The sequence below is a fragment of the Pantherophis guttatus genome, chromosome 4 (assembly GCF_059756535.1).
Source record: "Pantherophis guttatus breed Tessera chromosome 4, ASM5975653v1, whole genome shotgun sequence".
NCBI classification, from domain to species: Eukaryota; Metazoa; Chordata; class Lepidosauria; order Squamata; family Colubridae; genus Pantherophis; species Pantherophis guttatus.
The window spans coordinates 156,101,932-156,128,379 of record NC_142066.1 but is presented as its reverse complement, the minus strand read 5'-3'; the positions used below and the strand labels follow the sequence as shown (position 1 = coordinate 156,128,379).

Genomic DNA, 26,448 nt, shown 5'->3' with positions numbered 1-26,448 from the left:
ATTCACCCCCACAATCGCTTTTCCCAAGTCGGCAAAGCTGTCTTCCCCGCGGACCGCATTCACACGACCCGTTCAACCTGCACCCCCTCCCCTCCGAATTGAATTCCCTCCCAAAGCGCTCTTTCTCCCGCCCCCTTCTTTCTTTGGGAGTACCCCCAAACGAATCTGTTTTAAGCAAGAGAAGCATCGGGGGGGAGGGAGGGGGCCGCGCAAGCCGCGTCCGTCCTCTGCGCTGGTTCAGCGTCTCGTGGGAACGCGACAAGCGTGTCAAATTCAGGGGGGGGGGGCTGGACAGAAGGTCTCTACCGACATCGTCTCCCTCCCGGAATGTCTGGCATGGATTGAGAACTTCCGGGACGCCTTTTATTTTGTGGAACTGTAAATAAATTCCCCTGTAGGGGTCCATGATTTTTTTTAAAAAAACAACAAAAACAAATAAATCCCCAAATTTCTATTTTTGCCACCCGCTTTCGAGGCACAAAGTCGGATCTACGGAGCAGAGAAAAGGTGTGACTGGGAGGGTCTGGGGTCTTTAAAAACCAGCCTGCCTTAAAATCACCCCCATTTTATAAAGGGGGGGGGCAATACATGGAGGCCACACCCAGAGTTGGGCTTCACTCGCTCCATCACTGCGTTATTCACCTTCTCCAAAATGTAATTCTATTTTTTCCCCTTCCTTGTCTCCTTTATTCCTCTCCCTCCGTCTCTCTTTCTCTCTCTCTCTCTCTCTTTCGCACCCTGCTCAGCTTACACACACACACACACACACACACACACACACACACACACACACGGGTTTGTGGGCCAACGTGTCTTTAAGTGGGTATTAAAAGAAGCACCTTCTCGGAAGTCGCTCAGTCGCTCTTCTGGCATTTGAGAAAGAGGCAGCCTCTGCGCTCCCCTCCTCGATCTGCTGGTTGATTTTTCTAAAAACTTATTTTTCCTATTAAACATTTCTTTCCTTTTTCCTTTTTTCCTTTTCTGTTTTTTAGCTTGGCTGAGGCCGGAAAGATTCCCTCTTCCCACCCACCTACTCCCCCAAAAACAGGGGGAACTCCTCTCCAAAATTAATTCGGGGTGATTTATTTCGGGTTTTTTTTTGCTTGAAAGTTGGAGAGAGACGCCGGGGAATAATCTGCGAGAGACGGAAACGCAGCTACCTGTTGAGGCTAATTTTTTATTTTATTTTCAAGGGGTGGCGTAGGATTTTTTTTTCCGGCTACCCCGCGCGCTGAAGGAGAGAAAAAAATATTGCAATTCTTGCGTTCTTCTTATTTTTATTATCCGCCTGACTTTTCTCCGACTTGCATTTAAAAAAAAACACACACACAACTTTCCCAGGCGACAAAAATGTTCTTCCTAGGATATTTGCTGTTTATTGGCGGATTGACCCGGGTTCTTTCGAGTTATCCCATCTGGTGGTAAGTTGGTTTTCTTAATTCCTTAATATTTCGGGGGGGGGACCCACTTTCTGACGAAGCTAGCCTGGCCAGAAAAGGTGGGCTTCGCCTTTTTCTTATTTCTAACCCGTTGTCAGGAACTGGGTGTCACTGGGCACCTAGGGAATTGTGGTTCCTACGACAATTTTAAGACCTGGGTAATTTTGCGTCTTAGATTTTTCCAATACGGTGTTTGTTTTGACTGGATGAACTCTTTAAAAAAAAAAAAGAACACTATAAGAAGAGGGGGGAACTTTGAAAAGATGGGGAAGGGGATGAGAGGCAGAAGAGATTGGCTGATTTTTATTTTGTTTTTTAAGGAATCCAGTTTTGATGCTCTCCTGGGGAAATTAAATCAAGATACAAGCCAACGCGTGTTGCTTGCCTTTCTTTTTTTTTTTAAAGAAAAAATAAAGTAATTTTAACTTAATTATGGGGAGGGGGGAGAAGAGCAGGGAAAAAAATGATTATTTTTTTTTGAGAGAAGCAAACTCAAAGGGGCAGAGTAATGCGGCTTTGGGAAGGAAGCGTAAAAATGCCAGAAGCGTAAAAATAGAAAATATGTTCTGCTTAAGAACAGGTTTATTTTTATTTTCTGCGCCGTTTACCCCCTTCTCTGTTTAGAAGATTAGCTTTGTAAAGGGGGGCGGGGGAGTCTTCGCTCATCTTCATGCCCACCCCCCGGAAAAAAAACCCGAAATCCCAGTGAAAAAATGCAGGATTTTCTCGAAAGTGACTCTAGTTGCTGTCTCTTTTTGGGAAGGGGGGTGGTAAATGATTGAGATTCGGCAGTCGCCCGGGCTTGTTTTTCTGCCTTCTGGCTTATAACTGCAAATAGATGGGAAGGGGGGGGTGTTGTTAGGGAAGGGGGGGCAGTGAAGAGGAAGCCAAACTCCCCGCAGCTTCGGGTAAAGCTTTACGCGACTCGCTGGTAAACGCGGCATGAAGCGTGCTTCGCCTTCGCTTCTTGGCCAGACGCGATTCCGGCTTTCCAAACTCCGTCCTTGAGAACCGGGGATGTTTCCTTTGCCCTCGCTCTCGGGGTTTGTAGGGCGAGAAGGGGAGGGGAGGTGAAAGGGTCATCTCTGCCCGGTTCCCCCCCCCCGACCCCAATCCTTTTTTTTTTTATAGCTTAGAGGTCCGGCTGCAAGCGTCTTTCCGATCCGATTGGGTCCAACCGGTCGGGCAGCTTCCTAACCTCGGAAAGCACCCCAAGACTTGCCCCCCACCCCACCCCACTCCGGCGAGGCGTCGGGTCCCTTGCTGGCCTGGAAGCCGCCCCTCCCTGCCCGGAGAATCGCAATTGTCGAAAGCGGGGTGCAAATTGCCATTGTCGAAAGCGGGTTTGCTGCGGTCCAGAAATCGGGGAGCTCGGCCGATTTGGAGGGGATGCAGCCACCCCTTTAGCCTCCGGGGAGGGGGGTTGTTTAAGGCTGGGGTGGGGGGTGAGGAAGGCAGGAGGCAGAGCTCCCCTCCCTGCTTCTCTGCCCGCATCCAAGCCTTCGCGCGTCTCTGAACCCCGCTTTTGACGACTCGCTCGCCCGGTTATTTTGCCGAAGGTGGCCGCCTCCCTGCCTTCGCAGGCTGAGCCCCGCGAGGGAAGGGGGGGCGGGGGGGCCCTGGCAGGCTGTCGGGACGGGCAAGTTGCGGCAAATCGGTCGGTCGGCGGTAATTATAGACTTCAGAGAGCTGGAGATGAGAAAAACGAGGCGAACTCTCTGCAGCTTGGCTGGGGAGCCCCCCCCTCCCACCTCCCACCTCCCCTGGGCTCTCTTGCCAATCTCGCCGCCCCCACCCTCACCCCGCCCCAAGCCGGGCTTTCCTAAGGGTCCCGCTTCCCAAGGTCAGGGGCTGTGAAAATCCGCAAACACGTGTGTTATCCATATCCCCCCCCCCCTTTTCCAGGTGCTGCTTTAAGAAGCTTTACAGACGCAAGGAAGCTAGAGAACCAGAGGCAAATAGCGAAAGCTTGTCTGGGCTGGACCACTTCGGTTTGCGGGTGTGTGTGTGTGTGGTGTGGGGAGGGGAGGGGAGGGGAGGGGAGGGAGGGAGGAGGAAGAAAAGGAGGCGGGAAGAACGTGAGAAAAAAAAAGGCATCTGTTTGCACGTGGGCAAATCGCCTCTCGAAGTCAAGAAGAAAGTGAAATTTCTAAATTTCCTCCCACTCCCCAGTCCAGGTGTGTGAATGGTTCAGTCCAGGCAAAACTCGTCCACTTGATAAGGTCTCTATAGAACTCACCTGTTTCCTTTCTTTTTTTTTTTTAATGCTTCTAGATAAGCTGGCCTTGTGTCAATTTTTTCCCCCCAAATTGGACCGCTTTAAGAGGTGTGAATTTCAACTCCCAGAATTCCCCAGGCTAAATTCCGGGAATTAAACTCTGCACCTGTGCGAAAGTAGCCAAGCTTTTTATTTATTTATTTAAAAAATGCATTATATTAAAGCCTGCCTGCCTTTCCCAGCGCGTGTCCCTATTCGGACCTATTTAAATTTCACCTCGACACATCATTGGTTATTTTAAAGGACTGGGTTTTTTATTTATTTTATTTAAGAATATATATATTCTTAAATATATATGTATATATGTGTATGTATATATGTGTGTGTGTGTGTAAATATATAATATATAAATATAGATAAGGCATTCACACATTTCGCTGCAATAAAAGCTCTATAAAGGCACTCACACGTTACGTTGCAATAAACGCGTGTCGGGTGCCTTCGTTCCGGTTTCTCTGACGGCACCCCAGATATGATACACGTGTTTCAAACACCTTTAGGTAGAAGAGACATAGGAATTATATTTCAAATATCGAAAACATGACTTCAGTTATCTAGACCCTGATGAGAATTGTTTTCCTGAAGGATGCCTGTATGCAATTAAAATATAAGCGTCTTTCGAAACGGGGCCATGGAGAAAATAATATATTAAAAATTACGCTTAAAGGCGATTTAGAAGTGTTAAATTTCCCCTTCGCAGGAACCCAGTTTGTGAAACCCGTTATTAATTTTTTTACAGTTTTTATAAAAGCTGCTTTCCGTGGGAAAGGGTCCGCACCAGGCCTCGTTAAAACCGAATCGTTGGAGACTTAATTCGGTTTAAAAACGCACCCTGCTGGAACGAACGCGGAGCTTTCAAACCGCCTAAAGGAGCGCGAGGCGATTAAAAACCCGGCGTTTATATATCGCCCCGCTTTGTAAATCTGAGAAGAATTTTGCACGCGAAAGGTTCGAGGGAGGCCGTATGTAGAGGCCCCTCTTTTTGGAAAACAATTCGGTTTCTTTCCAGCTTCAGGGGCGGAAAAAGGATTTAAGAGTCGGTGTGCAAATAACGGGGTGCAAAAATATAATGCAAATACCCGCTGCTCCGCACCTGTTGCTGGGGGAGGGGGTGTTATCCCCTCCAAATTTTTCTGGGATGAACAAATTTTGCTCATAATGAATAGAATATAATTTTTTTACTGGCCAAGTGTGATTGGACACACAAGGAATTTGTCTTTGGTGCAGAAGCTCTCAGTGTACATAAAAGAAAAGATACGTTGGTCAAGAATCATAAGGTACGACACTTGATGATAATGAACAAACACAACGCAGTTTTTTTTAAATCTAGTGGTTAAGGTACCGGGTTAGAAAGTGGGGAGGCGGTGAGTTCTAGTTCTGCCTTAGACATGAAAGCCGGCTAGGTGACTTTGGGGCATTTATTAGGAGATGGTGAGTTCCAGTCCCGCCTGGGGAGGGGGGGGGAGAAGGGGAGGGAAACGGTTCATGTCTGAGCCCCCCCCCATCTTAGAATCAAACGCGAAGGCTTTTTGATTCGGATTTAGAGGCGAAGTGGTTCGGTTTTATGGGTTACTTCGCCCCTTGTCATCCTCTCGCCTGCCGCCCTTCCCTTTCCATCCGTTTAAGGAGGGACGGGAGGCATCCGGAGTCACTTCGCTTTGGTTTAGCTCCGCTTTAATTTCCCAATCTCCCCCCCTCTCTCTCTTTCATTTTCTCTTCTCTCTCTCATTCTGTCTTTTATTTTCCCTCTCTTTCTCTCCCTCATTTTATCTTATTCTCTTTGTCTCATTCCTTTTCTCTTATTCTCTCTCATCCTCTCTCTCTCTCATTCTCACATTTTCATTCTCTCTCATTCTGCTCTTATTCTCCCTCTCATTCTGTCTCTGCTTCTTTCTCATTTGCCTTCTTTTTCTTTCATTGTCTCTCACTCATTTTCTTTTTATTCTCATTCTCTCTGATTCTTATTCTCCCTTTCTCTCTCTCATTCCCTTACTGTTTGTCTCTTTCACTCATTCTCTCTTTCTCTCTCTCATTGCCTCTCTTTCATTGTCTCTCTCTCTCTCTTTTTCTTTCTCTCATTCTCCCTTCATCTCATTCTCTCTCTCATTTTCTCTCTCTCTCTCATTCTGTCTCTTATTCTACCTCTCTCTCATTCTCTCTCTTTCTCTCTCTCATTGCCTCTCTTTCATTCTCTCTCTCTTTCTTTCTCTCTCTCATTCTCCCTTTATCTCATTCTCTCTCTCATTCTCTCTTTCTCTCTTATTCTACCTCTCTCATTCTCTCTCTTTCTCTCTCTCATTGCCTCTTTCATTGTCTCTCTCTCTTTCTCTTTCTTTCTCTCTCTCATTCTCCCTTTATCTCATTCTCTCTCTCATTGTCTCTTATTCTACCTCTCTCTCATTCTCTCTCTTTCATTGCCTCTCTCTTTCATTGTCTCTCTCTTTCTCTCTCATTCTCTCTCTTTCTCTCTCTCTTTCTCTTTCTCATCCTCCCAATGTGGAAACCAAGTTTTGGGCCCCCAGGTAAATACCTGGTGGTCTCTAGGAATGTCCCATTGGAAGGAAGGGGTTGCCCCGGACACTAGGGATTTAAAAAACCCACCCCAATCTCTGCATGACTGGGAAGGCTACATGCCCCCCCCCCCAATCATCTCCAGGCAGGGAGTAGAAATGATGGGAATGCTTTACGTTAAATTTACAGCTTGCAATTGATGATTAATGTATTGGAGGAAAGTGTCTGTTTTGCCCATCAACGTGCAAAAATAATTTATATTTTGCAGAGTTATTTCCTTTATCATATCCCCCAACCCCCGTTTTCCTTCCTTTTTTGTGTACATTGAGGTATTTGTATACACAGAGGTATTCTCAATGCAAATACTAGTAGTCCTTGACTTAACAACAGTTCCTTTAATAACTGTTCAAAGTTACAAAGGACTTATGGCCTTCAAAACCATTGCAACATCCCCATGATCCTGTGGCTAAAATTCAGACAATCAGCAACTGATTCTTATTTATGACAGCTGCAATGTCCTGGGGTCAACAACTGCAGTGATTTGCTTAATGACTGGGGCAAGAAAGCTTGTAGAATGGGGGAAAACTCAGCAGATGTCTCACTTAGCAACAACAGAAATGTTGGGCTCAATTGTGGTCATAAGTCGAGGGCTACCTATATTTCTTTCTCGCTGGGGCTATTTCACCTTCTGTACCTCCTCTTTGTCAAAGATTTGGGGTCATGTGTTACAAAGGGAAGCTCTTTTGCAATGTTGGGTTTGCATCAATGAAATTTCTCCTTCAACTGGTAGACCATATAAGAAACCTTCCATGATCTGGTCCCAGATCCCACTAGAAAGGTTTTGAATCCACATGGTCTTCCCAGATCTCTTGTTCTACTGAAATTGTGCAGGAGAAGGACTAGCAGTAGTACAAAGAGAGAAGGATCAGAAGAACAGAGTTGGAGGGAGCCTTGGAGGTCTTCTAGTCCAACCTCTTGCTTGAGCAGATCTTATAACATCCCGGACAAATGGTTGCCCAGTCTATTTTTGGAAACCTCCAGTGTTGGAGCACTCACAACTTCTGAAGGCAAGTCCTTCCACCGATTAATTGTTCTCACTGTCAGGAAATTTCTCCTTAATTCTAGGATTATTCTCTCCTTGATTAGCATCCATCCGTTGCTTCTTGTCCAATTGACCCAACTAGGAATTCAAAATAACAGAGTCTTGGAAGTCTTCTAATCCAACCCCCTGCTCATCCTTCAGAGGTTGGTAAAATGAGGACCCAGATTGTTGGGGGCAAGAGGCTGACTTTGTAAACCGCTTAGAGAGGGCTGTAAAAGCACTATAAAGCGGTATATAAGTCTAAGTGCTATTGCTATTTCAGACAAATGGCTGCCCAAACTCTTCTTAAAAATCTCCAGTGTTGGAGTGTCCGTCGACAACTTCTGGAGGCAAGTTGTTCCACTGATTAATTATTTCTCCCTGTCAGGAAATTTCTCCTTTAGTTCTACGTTGCTTCTCTCCTTGATTAGTTTCCATCCATCCATCTGTTGCTTCTTGTCCAATTGTCCCTGCTAGGAATAGATCTCCACCAGAGATCACTCAAGTTTCCATCCACTTTCTTTAGAGACGCTTGGCTATCCTGCAAAGCAATTCAGCAGATCCTTAGGGAAGCATTAGAGGCTTTGGAAGGATCAGCCAAGAGATTAGGCTTGGCTTCTGAAGAGGGTGGGGGTGGGGTGGAGAGGGGGTCTAGGATAGTGGGGAAAGGAAGTGAGTCTTTAAGAAAGCTTTGAAGACCTCTGAATGTTCTCCCCTCAGGCATTGAGAGGAGGATGTGAAGGTGAGGTCATTTCTGGGCGAGGTGTAATATATGTGGCTCTTCCCTGCTTGGCTAGGTCCTTGTGATTTGTGATCCCTGACACGGGGTTGAGGGTATTTCTGTATTTATTGCTGTAGTTGCTACCTGGGTTTGTGGCCATATAAATGGGAGGGAGGAAGAAAAAAGAGGTTAGAAAGGAAAGAAAAAGAGGAGAGAGAGAAAGGAAGAAAAAGGATAGGAAGAGGGAAGAAGAAAGGAAAGGAAGGAAGGAAAGAAGGAAAAAGGAAGGAAAAGGGAAGGAAAGGAGAAGGAAAAGGGGAAGGAAAAGAAAGGAAGGAAGGAGGAAGAGGAAATGAGGACAAAGAAGGAAGAGTAGAAGGAAAGGAGAAAGAGAAAGGAAGGAGAACGAAGAAGGGAGGGAGGGAGGGATGAAAGAAAGGAAAAAGAAAGGGAGGGAGGAAAAGAGGTGGAGGAAGAAGGAAGGGGTGAGAGAATGAGGAAGAAAGGGAAAAAACAAAGGAGAAAGAAGGAAAAGGAAAGAAGGAAGAAAAAGGAAGGAGGAGGAGGAAAGGAGAAAGAGGAAGGGGAAAGAGAGAATGAGGAAAGGGGGAAAGAAAGAGAAAGAAAGGAAAAAGAACGAGGAGGGGGGAGGAAAGGAAGGAAGGAAGGAAGGAAGGAAGGAAGGAAGGAAGGAAGGAAGGAAGGAAGGAATTTGATCATATGACCATGGGGATACTGTGATGGTCATAACTGCAAGGACCACTCTTCTCCTTTTTTCGGTGTTTTGCTAAATGAATGGTTGTAAGTAGAGAACTATCTGTAGCCTCAGATTAAGCAAACCGATTGGACGGTAGGGAGGATATAAAGTCTCTTTGCTGGACCCACCAACTCCATGAGGGTGAACATCTCACAATGTCAAGGAAAACTTGACAAGGTGAATTTGGACAGGTGAGACGAAGATGGAGGTAGAGAAACTTTTTCTTGACTCTGTAGGAGGAGGAGGAGCATTTGAATCTCCTGCTGGGGAGGAATGAAAATGAGTTAATAGCTGTCTTCTGTTGATGTTGGCAAGGAGACATGATGGACCACCTTCGTTGCTATTATACCAGCTTAGCTCTAATAAAATCATATTAAGTTGCAGCCAAGAGGCCTCCTTGTGCCAAAGAACCAGCTTCCCATCCTCGCTGACAATTTTCTGTAGTTCCCCTCAGATTCCAGAGCTAGGAACGAGCAGGAGGTGGCATCTCCTTTGAGAGGTCCACCACCATCAAGGAAAGCTTTGTAGGTCCTTTGTAGAGGCCCACCACAAAGATGTCTGGGTAGGCATGGAGATGTTAAGGTTGAAGAAATGGGACAACCCTTTGTCTGTTCTTCTGAAGCTTGTAGGGAGGGAGGTAGAACATGCATGGTCATCAGGCAACTCTACTGTTGACTTTTTTGACCAAATTGTGGTGGTCTCTATGGAAACAAATATTGGGGTGACCACATGGGCCTCTCTAGACTCCATAACACGTTTGTGCCTTGAAGTATTTATCCATGGCCATCAAGAATACATCCCGTCATATTTGAGGAGCTGGTAGTTCTTCTTCATATAATAATACACTGTTCCCACTTGTCACTCTCTGGATGCATCTTGGAGTACAGGTAGTCTTTGACTTGCAACCATTCATTCAAAGTTATGATGGCACTGACAAAAGTGACTTATGACCATTTTTCTCACTTAACAACCATTGCAGCATCCCCATAGCCACACGATTAAAATTTAGACACTTAGCAACTGGTTTATATTTATATCAGTTGCAGCATCGGGGTGTGTGCGGGTGTTTCACATGATCTCACTTTTGCGACCTTCTGACGGGCAAAGTCAATGAGGAAGCCAGATTCACTTAATAACTATGTGATTAGCTTAACAAATGCAGTGATTCACCTAACAACCATGGCAAGAAAGGTCCTAAAATGGAGCATAACTCATTTAACAACTGTCTCATTCAACAGCAGAAATGTTGGGCTCAATTGTGGTCATACGTCGAGGAAATACCCTTATACTATGAGTGGCACACTGGTTAGAATGCGGTATTGCAGGCTAGTTCTGCTGACTGCCGGCTGCCTGCAATTTGGCAGTTCAAATCTCACCAGGCTCAGGGTTGACTCAGCCTTCTGTCCTTCCAAGGTGGGTAAAATGAGGACCCAGATTGTTGGGGGCAAGAGGCTGACTCTGTAAACTGCTTAGAGAGGGGCTGTAAAAGCACTGTGAAGAGGTATATAAGTCTACGTGCTATTGCTGTTGCTATTACAAAGTTGATGAGATTTGGTGGGAGATGTCCTTGGAGAAAAACAGATATCATTGACCTCAAGAAATTTACATGCTTTAACATGAGGATCCAACTGTGAATTGTGTTCCCCTTTTTTGCATTCATGCCTGCATAGAAACAGTAAGCAAATTAGCATAGCTGGGAAGACATAAGGATAATTCCCTAAACAAAAGGAGCATCTTTAAGACCAGTAGATCCAGATAACATTCAGAAGCAATTTAGGCAGATATTTTCCTGATTCAATCAATCAATCAATTAATCAATCAAACACACAAACAAACAAACAAACAAACAGAATAGACCTGGAAGGGACCTTGGAGATCTTCTAGTCCAACCCTCTGCTCAAGCAGGAAACCCAATGCCACCAGCACCCACAACTTCTGGTGGCAAGCTGTTCCACTGATTAATTGTTCTAACAGTCAGGAAGTTTCTCCTTAATTTCAGGTTGCCTCCCTCCTTGATTAGTTTCCATCCATTGTTTCCTGCCCTGCCCTCTGGAAAATAAGTTGCTCCCCCACTCCTCTTTTTGGCAGCCCCTCAAATACTGGAATCCTGCTATCATGTCACCCCTAGTCCTTCTTTTCTCTAGACTGGCCATACCCAATTCCTGCCCCTCTCCCTCTCTCCCTTTCTCTTCCTGTGGTTCCATCCCTCCTTCCTCCCTCCCTCCTTCCCTCCTGCTTTTCCCTTGTTCTCACTCTTTTCCTTTCTCCTTCCTTCCCTTCCTCTCTACTTTTCCTATTTTTCTTTCCTTCCTTCCCTCCTGCTTTTCCTTGTTCCCACTCTTTTCCTTTCTCCTTCCTTCCTTTCCTCTCTACTTTTCCTATTTTTCTTTCCTTCCTTCCCACTTTTCCTTGTTCCCACTCTTTTTCTTTCTCCTTCCTTCCTTCCCTTCCTCTCTACTTTTCCTATTTTTCTTTCCTTCCTTCCTTCTCTCCTGCTTTTCCCTTGTTCCCACTCTTTTCCTTTCTCCTTCCTTCCTTCCCTTCCTCTCTACTTTTCCTATTTTTCTTTCCTTCCTTCCTTCCCTACTTTTTCTTGTTCCCACTCTTTTTCTTTCTCTTTCCTTCCTTCCCTTCCTCTTTACTTTTCCTATTTTTCTTTCCTTCCTTCCCTCCCTCCATCTTTTCCTTGCTTCCACACTTTCTTTTCTTCTTCCCTCACTTCCTCTGTACTTTTCTCTTCCTATTTTTCCTTCCTTCCTTCCTTCCTTCCTTCCTTCCTTCCTTCCTTCCTTCCTTTCCTTCCATCTCTAGCTCTACTGTCAAGGAGAACCTCCCTAGCCAAGCAGCCTCCTGACGTCTCCCCAGAGCCCCTCTTCCCTCTTCTCTCCCAAGTGCCGAGAGAATTTCCACCCAGGCAAGTCCCTTCTTATCCCCCAGTTTGGGACGGCGGGTTGTGCGAAGGCTTGGCCCAGCTACACAGATTTTCCTCTTTGAAATCTTTCCTGCAGCTTCGCTTGAAGAGCTTTGAACTCGCTCCAGTTCTGATCTGCAGTTTTCTGACAATGCCACAGATGTGGAAGCAAACACTACTAGCAAAAACCAGGTGCAAACGTGCAACACATTTTTCTCCAAATGACTACAAGGCCCATACCTGAAAGGGGGGGCCCAAAGGTTACAAAGAAGTCACTGGTGGCTATTTCAGAAGGCAGCTAAGTCTGGGATTTCTTCAAGATGGCAGCTCTTCTGTCTCTTCCTCTGGGGACTTTTAAGACTTGGGGACTTCAACTCCCAGAATTCCCCAGCCAGGGCAGTCTGGATCTAAGCCTTATATTTCATCAAGATGGCCAGCTGAGGAATTCTGGGAATTGAAATCCACCGCCTCTTAAAGTAGTCCAATATTGAGAAATCTCTCCAAATCGGGCCACTTTAAGACTTGAGGACTACAACTCACAGAATTCCTGCAACTATCGTAAGTACCTGCCAGTTGCCAAGCGTCCGAATTCTGTTCAATATGATGCAACATACTTTTTTCATTATAACATCATAAGTTGAGGAATACCATTTAAACTAAATGGTATACTCAACAGTTTAGTGACTGTTCAAAGTTACGACGGCGCTAAAAAAAAGTGACTTACGACTGGTCCTTGCACTTATAACCATCCCAGATCCCTACGGTCATACGATTAAAATCTGGGCACTTGGCAATCGGCTTATTTTTATGACGTGGTCGCCATTTGTGAATTTCGCTTAGCGACCGCACGATTCACTTAACCACTGCTGTAATTCGCTTAACAACAGTAGAAGAAAAGGGACATCAAATCAGGTGTGACTCTCTCAGCAACAGTCTTGCTTAGCAAGAGAAATTCTGGTTTCAACTGTGGTTATAAGTTGAGGACTGCCTGTACTTGAAGTTTACTAGGAGTCATTGGGGCTCCTAGGAAAAATTTGAATTTTAGGAATTCTGATTGCAATCAGCAGGTAATCCAGAGAAGGAGAAATACCCAGTCAAGCTGTCCACCATGAACCTACCTTGTATGTGGCCACAACAACAAAGGTTTCACAAGACCGTCTCTGGAAATTTCCAGGCCTATCTTGAAAACACCCAGAAACCTGGTTTCTCAGGACAGCGTCTAAATAATTGGGGAATATTTGTTTCCAAGTGCTCCAAATTTTGTAGACTTCCATCATGATATCTTTCAAGGACAACCCCAAGGGAGAAATAGTTGTGTTGACAAGATCATGATGGATGGCCAGATCTTTGCTGGAGGCTGTGTCCTCCTCCTTCTGAAATCCATATCAACTTAGATAACCATCAAGAATTTGTCTTTTACTTGGTTATCAACAGGAATGGTCCTCATGAAGATAAGACTTGATGGCTTTGGGATTTAAGACTCTTGCGTTAGAAATTAAATTTGGTCCACCACTCAAGTTGGAGTGACAAAATTGAGGGTCTTCTTTGGGTCTTGGTGGAAGGTCAGAAGGTAGTGGACCTCAGCTTTTGAGGTTTACTGCAGAAAGAACCTAGGAACTTCTGGAGAACATCTACAAAGCATGCAGAGGGCATTTCTGTCCACAGAGTAGCACAACAGGAGGCTACTGACAATTGTCATAGACAGTTGTGGCTTAGCCCTTGAAAAGAGGAGAGATGGAGCCAGCTCTGGGATGCTAATTTAGAAGACTTCTGTTTCGGATTTGGAGTTTAGATTCCATAAATGGAAGTCTTGATGATTGAAGTCAATCCTGTAGTTAGTTATCAGAACTCTTTCATCCCTTCTTTCTCCTCCTCCTTTCTCTTTCTTAGGTCTTCTTGCTACCCTCCCCCTTTCCTCCTTTCTTCTCTTCCTCCCCTTCTCCATTTTCTTCATCTTTCTCGTTAGTCTTCATTTCCTCCACTTCCCCTATCCTCTTCTGTCGTCTCTTTCTACATCTCCTTGTCTTTCTTCTCCTTCTCCTCCTCTCTATCGCCTTTTCTATCTTTTCCTCCTCTATCTTCTCTTTCTCATTCTCTCTCTTCTCCTCCTTCTCTATATGCTCCTTCTCTTTGGCTAACTCCCTCTCCTTTGCTATTTCCTCCTCCTCCTCCTGTATCATCCTCTTCATTCTTCTCCTCTCTCCTCCTTTTTTCTCTTTATTTTCTCCTTCTGTTTTTCCTTCTCCTTATTCCTTCTTTCCACTCTCCATTCATCCATCGCCCCCTGCCTCTTTTCCTTCCCTCCTCCCTCCCTCCTGCTGAAGGTCTTCAACCCAATTTCCTAACGAAGCAACATCCATGCATAAGGAAAGGTGAGCTGACCACAAGCTGCAGGAGACACGTGTGTGTGTGTGTGTGTGTGTGTGTGTGTGTGTGTGTGTGTCTGTCCCGGCCCAGAGCATGGGGGCATTATCTTCTCTCCCAGAGGCAGCTATTTATGGCTGGGCCAGGCTCAGCAAATTGTCCCTGCAATCTTTAGCCTTCCCCTGTCCCCCGAGGGAGGCTTTGCAGCCATGAGGTCCGGCAGCTTGGCTGGCTGATGGCGGCTTTCGGAGGTTTTGAAAACAGGTTTTGGGGATAAGGGATGGGGTGGGAGGAAGGAAGGAAGGAAGAGCTACGGGTTGGTTAGGAAGGTAGAAAGAAAACCAGGCTCTGTTGCATGCGCCAGGGCATTTCAGGCAAAATTGTGTTTTTGTCTGATCCATTTCATTTGTATTCAGAAGCTGGGGGAATGCAGTCAGTCTATGACTTACAACCGCTCATTTAGTGACCGTTCAAAGTGACATATGACCGTTTTTTCACACTTACGACCGTTATTGCAGCATCCCTCCGATCACGTGATCCAAATTCGGACGCTTGGCAACGGACTCATATTTATGACGGTTGCAGTGTCATTTTGCGACCGCCTGACAAGCAAAGTCAATCCGGGAAGCCGGATTCATTTAGCGACCGTGTTGCTAACTTAACAACCGCCAGGATTCACTTAACAACTGCGGCAAGGAAGGCCGTGAAATGAGGGAAAGCTCAAATTAATAACTGTTTGCAGCATCCGCGTGGCAGGACTGGAACTCGCCGTCTCCTGGTGGCTGGCCCCCAAATCACTCACCTGTCTTTCATGGTTAGGGCAGAACTCGAACTCATGGTCGAACTCCCAGTTTCTAAGCTGGTGCTATAACCACTAGTCCAAACTCGCTGCCAAAGCTATGCACCTAATATAGAGTTTGAACCTACGACCCTGAGACATTCAACCACTCAGATGGTGGATTGCATAACCCCAAAATGTGCCAAATTGCCAAAAACACAACTTGGGACCCTGGAAATGACGCAGAACTTGCTGTTTGGCTGAAGCCTTTTCCCTGAGATGCTAGTTTTCTACATGCCAGGATTTTTTCCCCTCCAATGTACAGTGCAACCATTTCTCGGCTGCCTATGGTGCAAACTAGGTTGATTCTTAGTTTATTTGTATACTCTTGTTTGCTGTTGTTATCCAAGTCTGCCTTAGTAAGACCCCCACCTAGAATATTCCATCCAGTTTTGGTCGCCACAATACAAAAAAAAAAAAAAGATGTGGAGACTCTAGAAAAAGTGCAGAGAAGAGCAACAAAGGTGATTAGGGGACTGGAGGCTAAAACATATGAAGAACGTTTGCAGGAACTGGGCATGGCTAGTCTAGTGAAGAGAAGGACCAGGGGAGACAGGAGAGCATCTTCCGATATTTGAGGGGCTGCCACAGAGAGGAAGGGGTCAAGCTATTCTCCAAAGCACCTGAAGGCCAGACAAGGAGTAAAGGATGGAAACTGACCAAGGAGAGATTCAACCTAGAAATAAGGAGAAGTTTTCTGACAGTGAGAACAATCAACCCATGGAACAGAAGTTGCCTTCAGAAGTTGTGGGAGCTTCATCACTGGAGGCTTGCAAGAAGAGGCTGGACTGCCCTCGGTCAGAAATGGTGTAGGTTGGGTCTCCTTCTTTGGTAGGGGGTTGGACTAGATGACCTGCAAGGTCCCTTCCAACTCTGTTATTCTGTAATCTGTAAAATACTGAAGGAATCATGTTGATCAGGATTTCAGGAACTTAGAATAAATGTCTGAATTGCATCCACACATACAGGTACAGTAGTCAACCTATCAAAAATATATATATATATTTCACTGACATTAAAAATAATAGAGTTAGAAGGGACCTTAGAGGTCTTCTAGTCCAACCCCATACTCAAGCAGGAAACCCTATATTATTTCAGACAAGTGGCTGTCCAATCTCTTCCTTAAAACTTCCAGTGATGGAGCACCCACAACAGAATAAGAGAAAAACAGCAGAATAACGTTAAAAACAACAGAAAAACAGAATAACCAAGTTGGGAGGGACCTTCCACCCTGACCGAATGCTGACAAGGACAGGTAGTCCTCAACTTACAACAGTTCATTTAGTGACCGGCACAGGAAAAAAGTGACTTATGGCCGTTTTTCACACTTACGACCTTTGCCACATTCCCCAGGGTCACGTGATCGAAATCCCGACGCTTGGCCGCTGGTTCATACTTACGACCATTGCTGTGTCCCAAGGTCATGTGATTCCCCTTTGGCGACCTTCTGATGAGTAAAATCAAAGGGGAAGCCGGATTCGCTTAACGACTGTTTTCCATGCAGGGTTTCATTCACCCCTAACCACCGGGACGAGAAAGGTTGTAAAAAAAAAAAAAATGAGGCGGGGCTCACCGAACAAACGTCTCGCTTAACGACGTTGTGGTTGTAAGTTGAGGACTACCTGTAAAAAAACAAAAAAAATAAGCGAGTGAACGAATGCGGGGCCCGATCTGTCCAATGACAGCTTTGCTTTTCAGATTTTTCTGTGCGTCTTATTTTATTTTTTGTTCTTTCTTTCTCTCTCTTTCTTTTTTTCCACGCCTGCCTGCCTGTTCCAGAAAAATACCTCGGGGTGACCGCCATGCTATTGTACATTCTTGATGAATGAAAAAAAAAAAAAATGATGTCAAAGCACAGAGGGAAATGTGTGGCCCCCGGGGGCACGAGGGATGCGTGTTCTGTCCTTTGCACGGGCTTGTTTGAAATATGTACGGGAGAGTGTGCAGCTTTGGAAGAGGGGAGACCGTAAATCTTTCCTGCTTTTGGTCAAGCGAAGGAGATGGAGGGGTGGGTGGGTGGGTGGGAGGAATTGGGGAGGTGGGGTGGGGTGGGGGGAGAGAAGGAAGAATTGTAGGGAGGGGCACATCCCTGGCCCTTTGAAGGACTAATCCCATCAGTTTAGAGCTGGGGGGGGAGGGTCATCTGGAATAGAATAGAATAACAGAGATGGAAGGGACCTCGGAGGTCCTCTAGTCCAACCCTCCACTGCTCAATCTTTTTGCCACCTTCCAACAAGCAAATTCCAATGGAGAAGCCAGATTCACTTAACAATTGATCGACCGCAGGGATTTCATTTGACCACTTGCGGTCGTAAGTCGAGGGTGACCTGTCATGGGTTGAGCAGAACAGGATGACGTACCCCAGTGGTGGTCTTTTCTAACGATGTATAAGGGTTCGTCTGACACCTCCAAAGTTGGAGCACCCAGCAGTTGTGGGGGCTCCATCCTTGGAGATGTTTAAAAAGGAGGCTGGGCAGCTGTTTTTCTGGAATGGCCTCTTCTGCTTGAGCAGGGGGTTGGACTAGATGTCCTCCCAAGGTCCCTGCCAACTCTGTTATTCCGAAGGATGCTCTTTCGTGGACATAAATAGATACACAGCTAAGTAGCCGAAAAGATTTTCACGGTTGTGATAAGGAAGGGGAGTTTGTTGTTTGAGGGGGGACCCCCCCTGTGACCCCCTAACAAGCGGTCTTCGCACCCGTAGAAGAGGACATTTGTAGCTCACGGTTGAATCGTGGGGTCGTTGGTGCTCTCTGAGCTTGGTGGTTTTCATGGAGATGTTTCGTGACCCAACTAGGTAACATCATCAGTGCTAGAAGGGATTTGGGGGAGAGGAGGAGGGCAAGGAGAAGGAGGAGAAGGGGAAGGGGAAGAGGTCGTGGAGGAGGAGGAGATGGAAGAGGAAGAGGGGGAGGAGGGGAGGAGGAGGAGGGAGAGGGGTAGAAGCGGAGGAGAAAGAGGAAGAGGAGGAGGAGGGTGACAATGTGGAGGAGCAGGAGCAGGGGAGGAACAGAGGAGGAGGAGGAGGGGAGGAGGGCAGAGGAGGAGGGGAGAAGGAGGGAGAGGGAGGGGGAGAAGGAGGGAGAGGGAGGAGGAAAAGGAGGAGGAGGGGAGGAGGGGAGGAGGGGGGAGGAGGAGGGAGAAGGAGGAGGAGGGGAGGAGGACAGAGAAGGAGGGGAGAAGGAGGGAGAGGAAGGAGGAAAAGGAGGAGAAGGGGAGGAGGGGAGGAGGGGAGGAGGGGGAGGAGGAGGGAGGAGGAAAAGGAGGAGAAGGGGAGGAGCAGAGGAGGAGGAGGAGGGGAGGAGGGCAGAGGAGGAGGGGAGAAGGAGGGAGAGGGAGGAGGAAAAGGAGGAGGAGGGGAGGAGGGGAGGAGGGGGGAGGAGGAGGAGGGAGGAGGAAAAGGAGGAGAAGGGGAGGAAGGGAGGAGGAGGAAGAGGGGAAGAAGCGGAGGAGAAAGAGGAAGAGGAGGAGGAGGGTGACAATGTGGAGGAGCAGGAGCAGGGGAGGAGCAGAGGAGGAAGAGGAGGGGAGGAGGGCAGAGGAGGAGGGGAGAAGGAGGGAGAGGGAGGAGGAAAAGGAAGGAAGGAGGAGGAGGGAGGAGGAAAAGGAGGAGAAGGGGAGGAGGGGAGGAGGAGGAAGAAGGGGAGAAGTGGAGGAGAAAGAGGAAGAGGAAGAGGAGGAAGAGGGTGACAATGTGGAGGAGGAGGAGCAGGAGGAGGGGAGGAGGAAATTGAGGAGTAGGAGTAGGAGCAGGAGCAGGAGCAGGAGGAGGAGGAGGAAGACTATGAGGTTCCCGGGGCTCTCTGAGCTGGGTTTTCTTCAAGACATTTCATGACCCAAGTAGTTAACATCATCAGTGTTAGGAGAGAGTGAGCCGGAGAGGAGGAGGAGGAGGAGGAAGAAGCTAAGTGGTTTGCCCAAATTGAAGCAAAAGCCAGTTTCCCCCAAAACTGTGGTAAGACATGGCCACCTGACTGCAGGATGCTGAAAACAGTTATAAATGCCGAGAGCCCAAAGTGGCATCAGAACGATGAATCTGGGTCGTAACTTCGAATCTTAGGTAAGTCTGTTAGAACTTCGAACCTTTGCTGGACAACCCACCGTAAGTCGAAGACCGTCTGGAAGTACCTTATGCGAATCCCCAGCTACCGTTTAGCTTAATGTGTCAAATGGGGCAAACCAGCTGGATTGGTGAACCTGGGTTATGTTAACCGTAATCCATTTTACTGTGACTTCATTTAACAAACTGTGTTTAATTCCCCCTTGATTTGTGGTTGGGAAACCTAGCCACTGCAATTAAGCTGGGCTCTGAATGTTTGGCAATTGATTCATATTTATGACGGTTGCAGTGTTATGTGGTCTGCTCAATGGGGAAGCCAGATTTGCTTAACAACCGTATAAATCATTCACTTACAGCAGTGGCAAGAAAAGTCGTAAAATGGGGCAAAACTCAATTAACAACTGTCTTGCTGAGCACTGGAAATTTTGGCCTCAATTGTGGTTGTAAGTCAAGGACTACCTGTATGTTTCCTGAACTTGGGTTGACTGGCCATTGAGTTGGTCCATAAATGGTCTTTTGAATGCAACAGAGTTTGTGCAGACATACAAGTGTCTCTCATCTGCTGATCTTCCTTATCTTGTTCTTTTCTTCTGCTTCTCCTAACTGTTCTGAGTTCTAATTTCTCTTGACTGTACCCAACCAATCCTTCTTCCCTGTTCCTGCTTCACCATTGGTTTGGGTTAGTTGATGTTGAGGTTAAATATCTTGTGTAGAGAACCCATCCATCCGTGACTTCTTTGTGGGTGATGGACCTCGGAAACGGGAGGCAGATCTTCTGGATCAAGGAGTCTTCAAACCTGATCACTTTTAGACTTGTGGACTTCAGCCAGCTGGGGAATTGGCGGGGGTTTGAAGTTCAGAAGTCTTAAAGTCGCCAAGTTTTGGGGACCCCTTTTCTGGACTCTTGAAGGAATGTAGAATTCAGGAAAGGAAGTTCTGAAGCCAAGTTGAAGTCAACATGAAACTTCTCAGAAGAGGTGGCTCTACCTCCATTCAAGGAGGTAGAGTCCACCTTTAATTAATTAATCTTCCCCTTATTCTCCATGGGACCTGGTTGGAAGCTTCTTAAGTAGACCATCATTCTCTCAAACCAGATATCCATCTGTCAAACTGAATGTCCTCGTGGCTTTGACTGAAGGAGAAGGAAGCCGAGACGGAGGGCAGGGCGGTGGTTTCTTCTTTCAAAAAATCAACACACCCTGGGATCTTGGCACGTTTGGTGTGTGCGACTTAACACTGAACGCTTGACCCACCAGCTTCTCTCTCTACAAGTCAAAGCGAGTGTCTTCGCACACCATGAAATGAGCAGCTGTTTGCTGGTGGATTAACAACTGGCAGAGAGCCAGAAGCTTTGGAAGAAAATAATTAATTGATGTTGTGCTGACGAGATGTTTTTGGGGGTGTGTGGAGTCTGCAGACCATTTAATCCAAGTTCTGAAGGCCCACTCTTCTCTTGCACGTGTTTATGGAGACCTCAGCTGCAGGAGAACATGCTCAGTTTCCATCTGATGTATCAGGTTAAACTTTGTTCTTCTACATCTGAGCCTACTAAATATGGAGTTACTTATCCAAATAATTAGGTTAATAATAGATTAATAGTAGTTTCATAGAGTGTTGGTGGCTCTCTATTTGTCAGTCCCACTATTGATTGTTCTTCACTTTAACATCACCATGGAGAACCTCTACGAAGGGAGGAAGTTTGTGGTCCTCAAGAAAACCGTTCTCTTCCCAACATTGCTTTGGTGAACATCTATTAAGGGATGAAATTTGTGGAGATTACCATAGCTGCAAGGAAAATCTTCTCCCCCACCCCAGAGTTACTATGGAGAACCTCTACTAAGTGATGAAATTTGTGGAGACCACCATAGCTGCAAATGAACTCTTCTCCCATTCAAGGTTGTTATGGAGAGTGTTTATTAAAGGATGAAATATGTGGAATACATTGTAGTCCTAGAGGAAGTCTTCTCCCGCTGAATTAAGAAACAAAAATTATGGAGGCCACCATGATCCATTCGTGTGCTCAAGAAAGTTTCTACCATCAAAAATGTTTTGGCAAGGTGGAACTCTTCATGGATAGTCCCAGAAGAGGGAAGGCCACTCATGTCCCACCTCATGAAAGATCTTAACCTTGATTGATAATGGTTAGCGATGTTAGTGAGATCTTCTGGTTCTGGTAGACCACAAGAAAGAGGAAGAACACCGATTTGGTGGTGCCTCCCAATGACCATCCTCAGGTCTTTCAAAGAATCTTTCAAAAATGTCTTCCAAAGTTGTTTTTAGCATGACCCATCTGTCCTTTAGTTCTTATTTTCTGGACCAGTTCCACCTTAATCTTGAGCTATTGGTGGCTTTCTACAAAATGTCCCATCTTTTTGGGAATATGAACATTCCCTTGTGCTTCAGTCATCCTCAGTTGTCAACTTTCCCGATTCGTATCTCAAACATGTCCTGGCAGATGTCTTTTTTTGATGGATCTCATAACCCGAGAAGGAGAGTGTGAGCTCCTCCTTAATGGTGCTGATGTTGAAGGAGTTGGATGAGGGTTCTTCTTCCCTCTCACGTCTTCCAACAAAGCCTCAAAGGTTGGAGAAGACTTGGTCCTGCAGGATCCTGGAGTGCGATGAGACTGACTGAAGGCAGGCAAGAGGACATCACGGAACAGGGAGGTCGTCTTTCATGATAGGATGGTTGCCTACCAACGCAAGGATGAGAGGAGGACTCTGCAAACAAGGAACGGGCCAGAACCAGTTCTTTCCAGATGTAGTTTGGAGTCTTCACAGGCCTCCAAGCTTGGTTCATGTTTGTGTGTTGTAATTGTTGTTGTGCTGTTGGTGGAAATGGCGCTCAACACCTCTTTGGCCTTGAATGTAGAGCTCTCCCAAGGGATGCTGAGAATTCTGTTCAGGGGACATCTGAACTTCAGGAGTATCCTCAGGTGAGGACGGCAAGGTGGGAGCCGTCCCAGGACAATAGCAGGATGGACTTTAAAAGAGTCATGGAGTTTTAGCTGCCATCTTGGCTTTGTTAACTCCTCTTTTTTGGGGGGGGCTGTGTGAGGGAAGGGCTCTTTTTGAAAGCTGTCTAACATCTCTCAACAATTGCAAGGAGTTTGTAATCCCCTGGAGAGTCTGTAAACTGAGAGCATACTAGATCTCTCTCTTTTTGTCCATCTGTCTATCTGTCTGTCTGTCTGTCCGGCCAACTTCTCTCCCTCCCTCTCTGTTTTCTCCTTCTTTCCTTCCCTCCCTCACTGTCACCCTTCCTCCTTGCCTCCCTTCTTTCCTTCCTCCCTCTCTCTTCTCCTCCCACCCTCCCTCTCTCACTAGCTCACTCCCTTCTTCTCCTTCCTTCCTTCTTCCCTCTTCTCCCTCCCTCCCTCTCACTAGCTCACACCCTTCTTCTCCCTCCTTGCCTCCCTTCTTTCCTTCCTTCCTTCCTCCCTCTTCTCCTCCCTCCCTCTCACTAGCTCACCCTTCTTCTCCTTCCTTCCTTCTTTCCTTCCTTCCTCCCTCTTCTCCTCCCTCCCTCTCTCACTAGCTCACCCTTCTCCTTCCTTCCTTCTTTCCTTCCTTCCTTCCTCTTCTCCCTCCCTCCCTCTCTCACTAGCTCATTCCCTTCTTCTCCTTCCTTCCTTTCCTTCCTTCCTCCCTCTTCTCCTCCCTCCCTCCCTTCTTCTCCTTGCTTCCTTCCTTCCCTCCCTCTCTCCTTCATCCTCCCTCCCTCCCTCCTCTTCCTTCCTTCCTTCCTTCCTCCCTTCCTTCCTCCCCCCTTCCCTCCCCACATTTTTTTCTTCAGACTCCCGTACTGATTTCAAAATGAATTTTAAAATATTGGTATGAAAATTTGTAGAGGTTTTTCTTTCCTCATGCATAGCCAACCACCAAATTTCATCGTGATGTGATTTCCCCACCCCACCCCCACCCCCACTCTTTCTATCGACATGATTTGTAGGTTTTGTTAAAATATGCCTTTCAATGGAGCACATTTGAAACAGTTTTGAACATGTTTGTGGACTAGAAACTTGCAATATTTGAACTGAGCGGTGTGCAAGGAAAATAGCATCCATTTTCCATTTACAAATAGCCTTTGTAAATGGAAACCTGAGAGAAATTTACATTCAAATGTAAATTTCATTTACATTCAAATGACCATCAAAATACTAGCCTTGTATTAGTCTTTTTTTTTTTTTTTTGAAGTTTCTATTTTTAAGCTTTCATCTTTAGGTTTTATTGGTGGGATATTTTACAACTAGTCCTGGACTTACAACAGTTCATTTAGTGATCATTCAGAGTTACAATGACACTGAAAAAAGTGACTTAGGGCTGTTTTCCACACTTATGACCATTGCAGCATCCTCCATGCTCACATGATCAACATCCAGACGCTCGGAAACTGAATCATACTTACGACGGTTGCAATGTTCTGGGAGTCACGTGATCTCCTTTTGCGACCTTCTGACAAGTAAAATCAATGGGGAAGCCAGATTCACTTAACAACCAGGTTACTAACTTTATCAACTGCAGTGATTCACTTAACAACGGTGGTAAAAAGGTTGGGGGCAAAACCGTCTCACTTAGCAACAGCAAGTTTTGGGCTCAATTGTGGTCATAAGTCGAAGACTACCTGTATTTGAATCCGATTTCTTCTCCTTTTTTTCCCCTTTCGATGGGGAAGAAACTGGCCAAAGAAAAGAGAAGAAATTTCAAAACTAGCAATATTATTCCAAGGCAGATTATCACTCAATCAAATCCCGAATTCGGCTCGTGAGTTTCTTTAAAATGTTTGGGGAAGTACTGGAGGTTTGTTTGTTTTTTCCTCCAGTTTTAAGATTCAAGTGCCTTTAATTTGATCTCTGGGTCTGTTTTTTTGTTTGGGGAAAACACTGGGGCTTTATTGAAATCATGATCCCCTCAATCAGCTGGAAATCCTTCAGTGATGAAAGCCTCAGCTGGGTCCCTGCCTCTCAGTGTCTCTCGGGCAAAGCGAAGGACCAGGAGGCTGGCTGGCCTGGCCTGGGAGCAGAGCGCCTCCTGGATGCCCTCTGGTGCAGTCTGTTACGGCTGGTCCTCGTTTTAAGACCGCAGTCGGGACCGGCCACTTCTGTGGCTCAGCAAGGCGGCTGCAGAGTGAGTCACTTAAAGAGTTAAGGCCACACATTGTAAAGTTGATTTAACTAATCAGCAGTGACTACATAATGACAGGGAGGGAGGGAGGGAGGGAGGGAGGGAAGGAAGGAAGGAAGGAAGGAAGGAGGGAAGAAAGGAAAGAAAGAAAGAAAGAAGGAAGGAAGGAAGGAAGGAACAGGGGAAGGAAGAAGAAGAAGAGAAGAGAGGGAGGGAGGGAGGAAGAAAGGATGAAAGGGAAGTGATTGAATGTGAGTAGGAGTGAGTGAGTGAAGGAGGGAGGGAGGGAGGAAGAAAGGAAGGAGAAAGGAAAAGAAGAGGGACAGTGAGGAAGGAAGAGAAAAGGAAGGGAGGGAGAGGAAGGAATGAGGATGCAGGGAGGAAGGAAAGAAGGAGAAGAGGGAGGGAGGGAGGGAGGAATGAGGATGCAGGGAGGAAGGAAAGAAGGAGAAGAGGGAGGGAGGAAGAGAAGAGGGAGGGAGGGAGGGAAAGAGAGCAAGGAAGGAAGAAGAAAGGAAAGAGAAGAGGGAGGGAGGAGAAGAGGGAGGAAGGAAAGAAGAAGGGGGGAAGAAGGGAAGGAAGGAAGGAAGGAAAGAAGGAAGGAAGGAAGGAAGGATGGAAGGAAGGAAAGAAGGAAGGAAGGAGCAGAAAAAGATCTCACCTTCCCACAAGGTGTTAATAAGCAGTCGGGTGGAAAGGGGGGAGAGATTTAGCATTTCCATTTTCCCCCCAAAGGGCTAAAGAACTGCTGAAGTATTTGGGTTTTCCTGTTGAGCAATCTCCTGGGTCACCCAAGCCACCCTTCCTCTCGCAGACTCAGAAGAGGAGGGGATGCTTGAACAGGGACCCAAAGAAACAAACAAACAAGCAAGCAAGCAAGCAAAACACAAAAATTTAGGTTCAGAACCAAAGCCAAACGCAAACAAGCCTCCCCAACAAGATAAGAAGAAGACGAAGTGTGCATCTGTTCAGGCAACTTGGCAGGGATTTGCGCGAGAAACTGGGAGAGAGCGAGAGAGATGGGGGGGGAAGACAAGCGGTTTGCTAAAATCTGGGCAGCCGGAGGGCACTGGAAGCCCAAAGGTGTGATTTAAAGTTGATCCTTTAAAGTGTTTGCACTCTGGCTTTGTTTGCTTGCCGTGCATCAGAGAACCTGGTTAGGGCAAGACTTTCATCTAAGTCTTTAATGAGGGCTTGAACGGGGCAACTGGGGGGGGGGCGCGAATTCAGACGGTCCCAAAATTGCAGGTAGATAGCCTTGTGTTAAAATTGACAGCTTTGTAGTTGTGTTAAAAAAAAACAAAAAAACCAACAACGCTGTAAACTTCTAGAGGTGAGTTTTCTCTGATCCACACATCTGGCCCGGCTGGAATGGATTTCAGCAGTTCGGCTTTTGTTTGCAAACGTTTATATTTAGAAATATAAATATATTTGTATATTTTATATATTTATATAAATATGTATAAATTTAATACATACATACATATACACATATATAAATGGATCGATGTCTGGGTTTGGCTTTTGTTTGCAAACATTTATATTTATAAATATAAATATATATATATATATTATATTTTTATTTATAAAATAAATATATTTATGAATATATGTGTGTGTGTGTGTACATGTGTCTCAGTTTGGCCTTTATTTGCAAACATATATATATATATATATATATATATATATATATATATATATATATATATATATATATATATATATACATACATACATACATACATACACTTATGGACATTTATATGTATACATGTAAATGATCCGATATCTGGGTTTGGCCATTGCTTGCCAACATTTATACTTAAGAATACAATTATATTTATATATTTTAAATATTTTTATTTAGAAATAAATTTATTTATTTACTTATTATAAATAAATATATTTATGGATATTTGTATTTATAAATATAAGCAGATCAATGTCTTGCTTTGGCCTTCATTTGCAAACATTTATAGAGGTAGTCCTCCACTTATGATCACAACTGAGCCCAACATTTCCTTTGCTAAGGGAGAGAGTTGTTAAGGGAGTTTTTTCCCATTTTGTGACCTGTTTTGCTGTACTTGTTAATCACGGCAGAAAGACCTAGCTAAGATCTTGTATAATAACCTTGTTTGGCTAACAGTGGTTTGTGTTTCTGTAATGGCTTAACACGACCCCAGAAATGGGATATTTTTTTCATTCATTCATTTTCTAACTAGTTTCAACTTTCATCCCAAGGGACCAAAATAGCATCTGTCTATTCTTTGTATTTTATTTTCCCAAAAAAAGGATTATTACACGCAGCTATTTGTTTGTTTGTTCATTCACTAACCTCATTTGCAAATAAATTTCCTTTGGAATT

At 45.6% G+C, this 26,448-nt stretch overlaps 1 protein-coding gene across 1 annotated transcript in view; it reads left to right on the top strand.

Annotated features, from left to right (window-relative positions):
- Positions 1-315: 315 nt before the first annotated feature.
- The window catches only part of WNT3A (Wnt family member 3A), a 58,529-nt gene continuing 32,396 nt past the window's right edge, over positions 316-26,448 (top strand). The window contains exon 1 of the mRNA XM_034442590.3: positions 316-1,421. Coding sequence (XP_034298481.1) covers positions 1,351-1,421 — 71 coding nt within the window. The 5' untranslated portion in view covers positions 316-1,350. The remainder of the gene's footprint in view (positions 1,422-26,448) is intronic.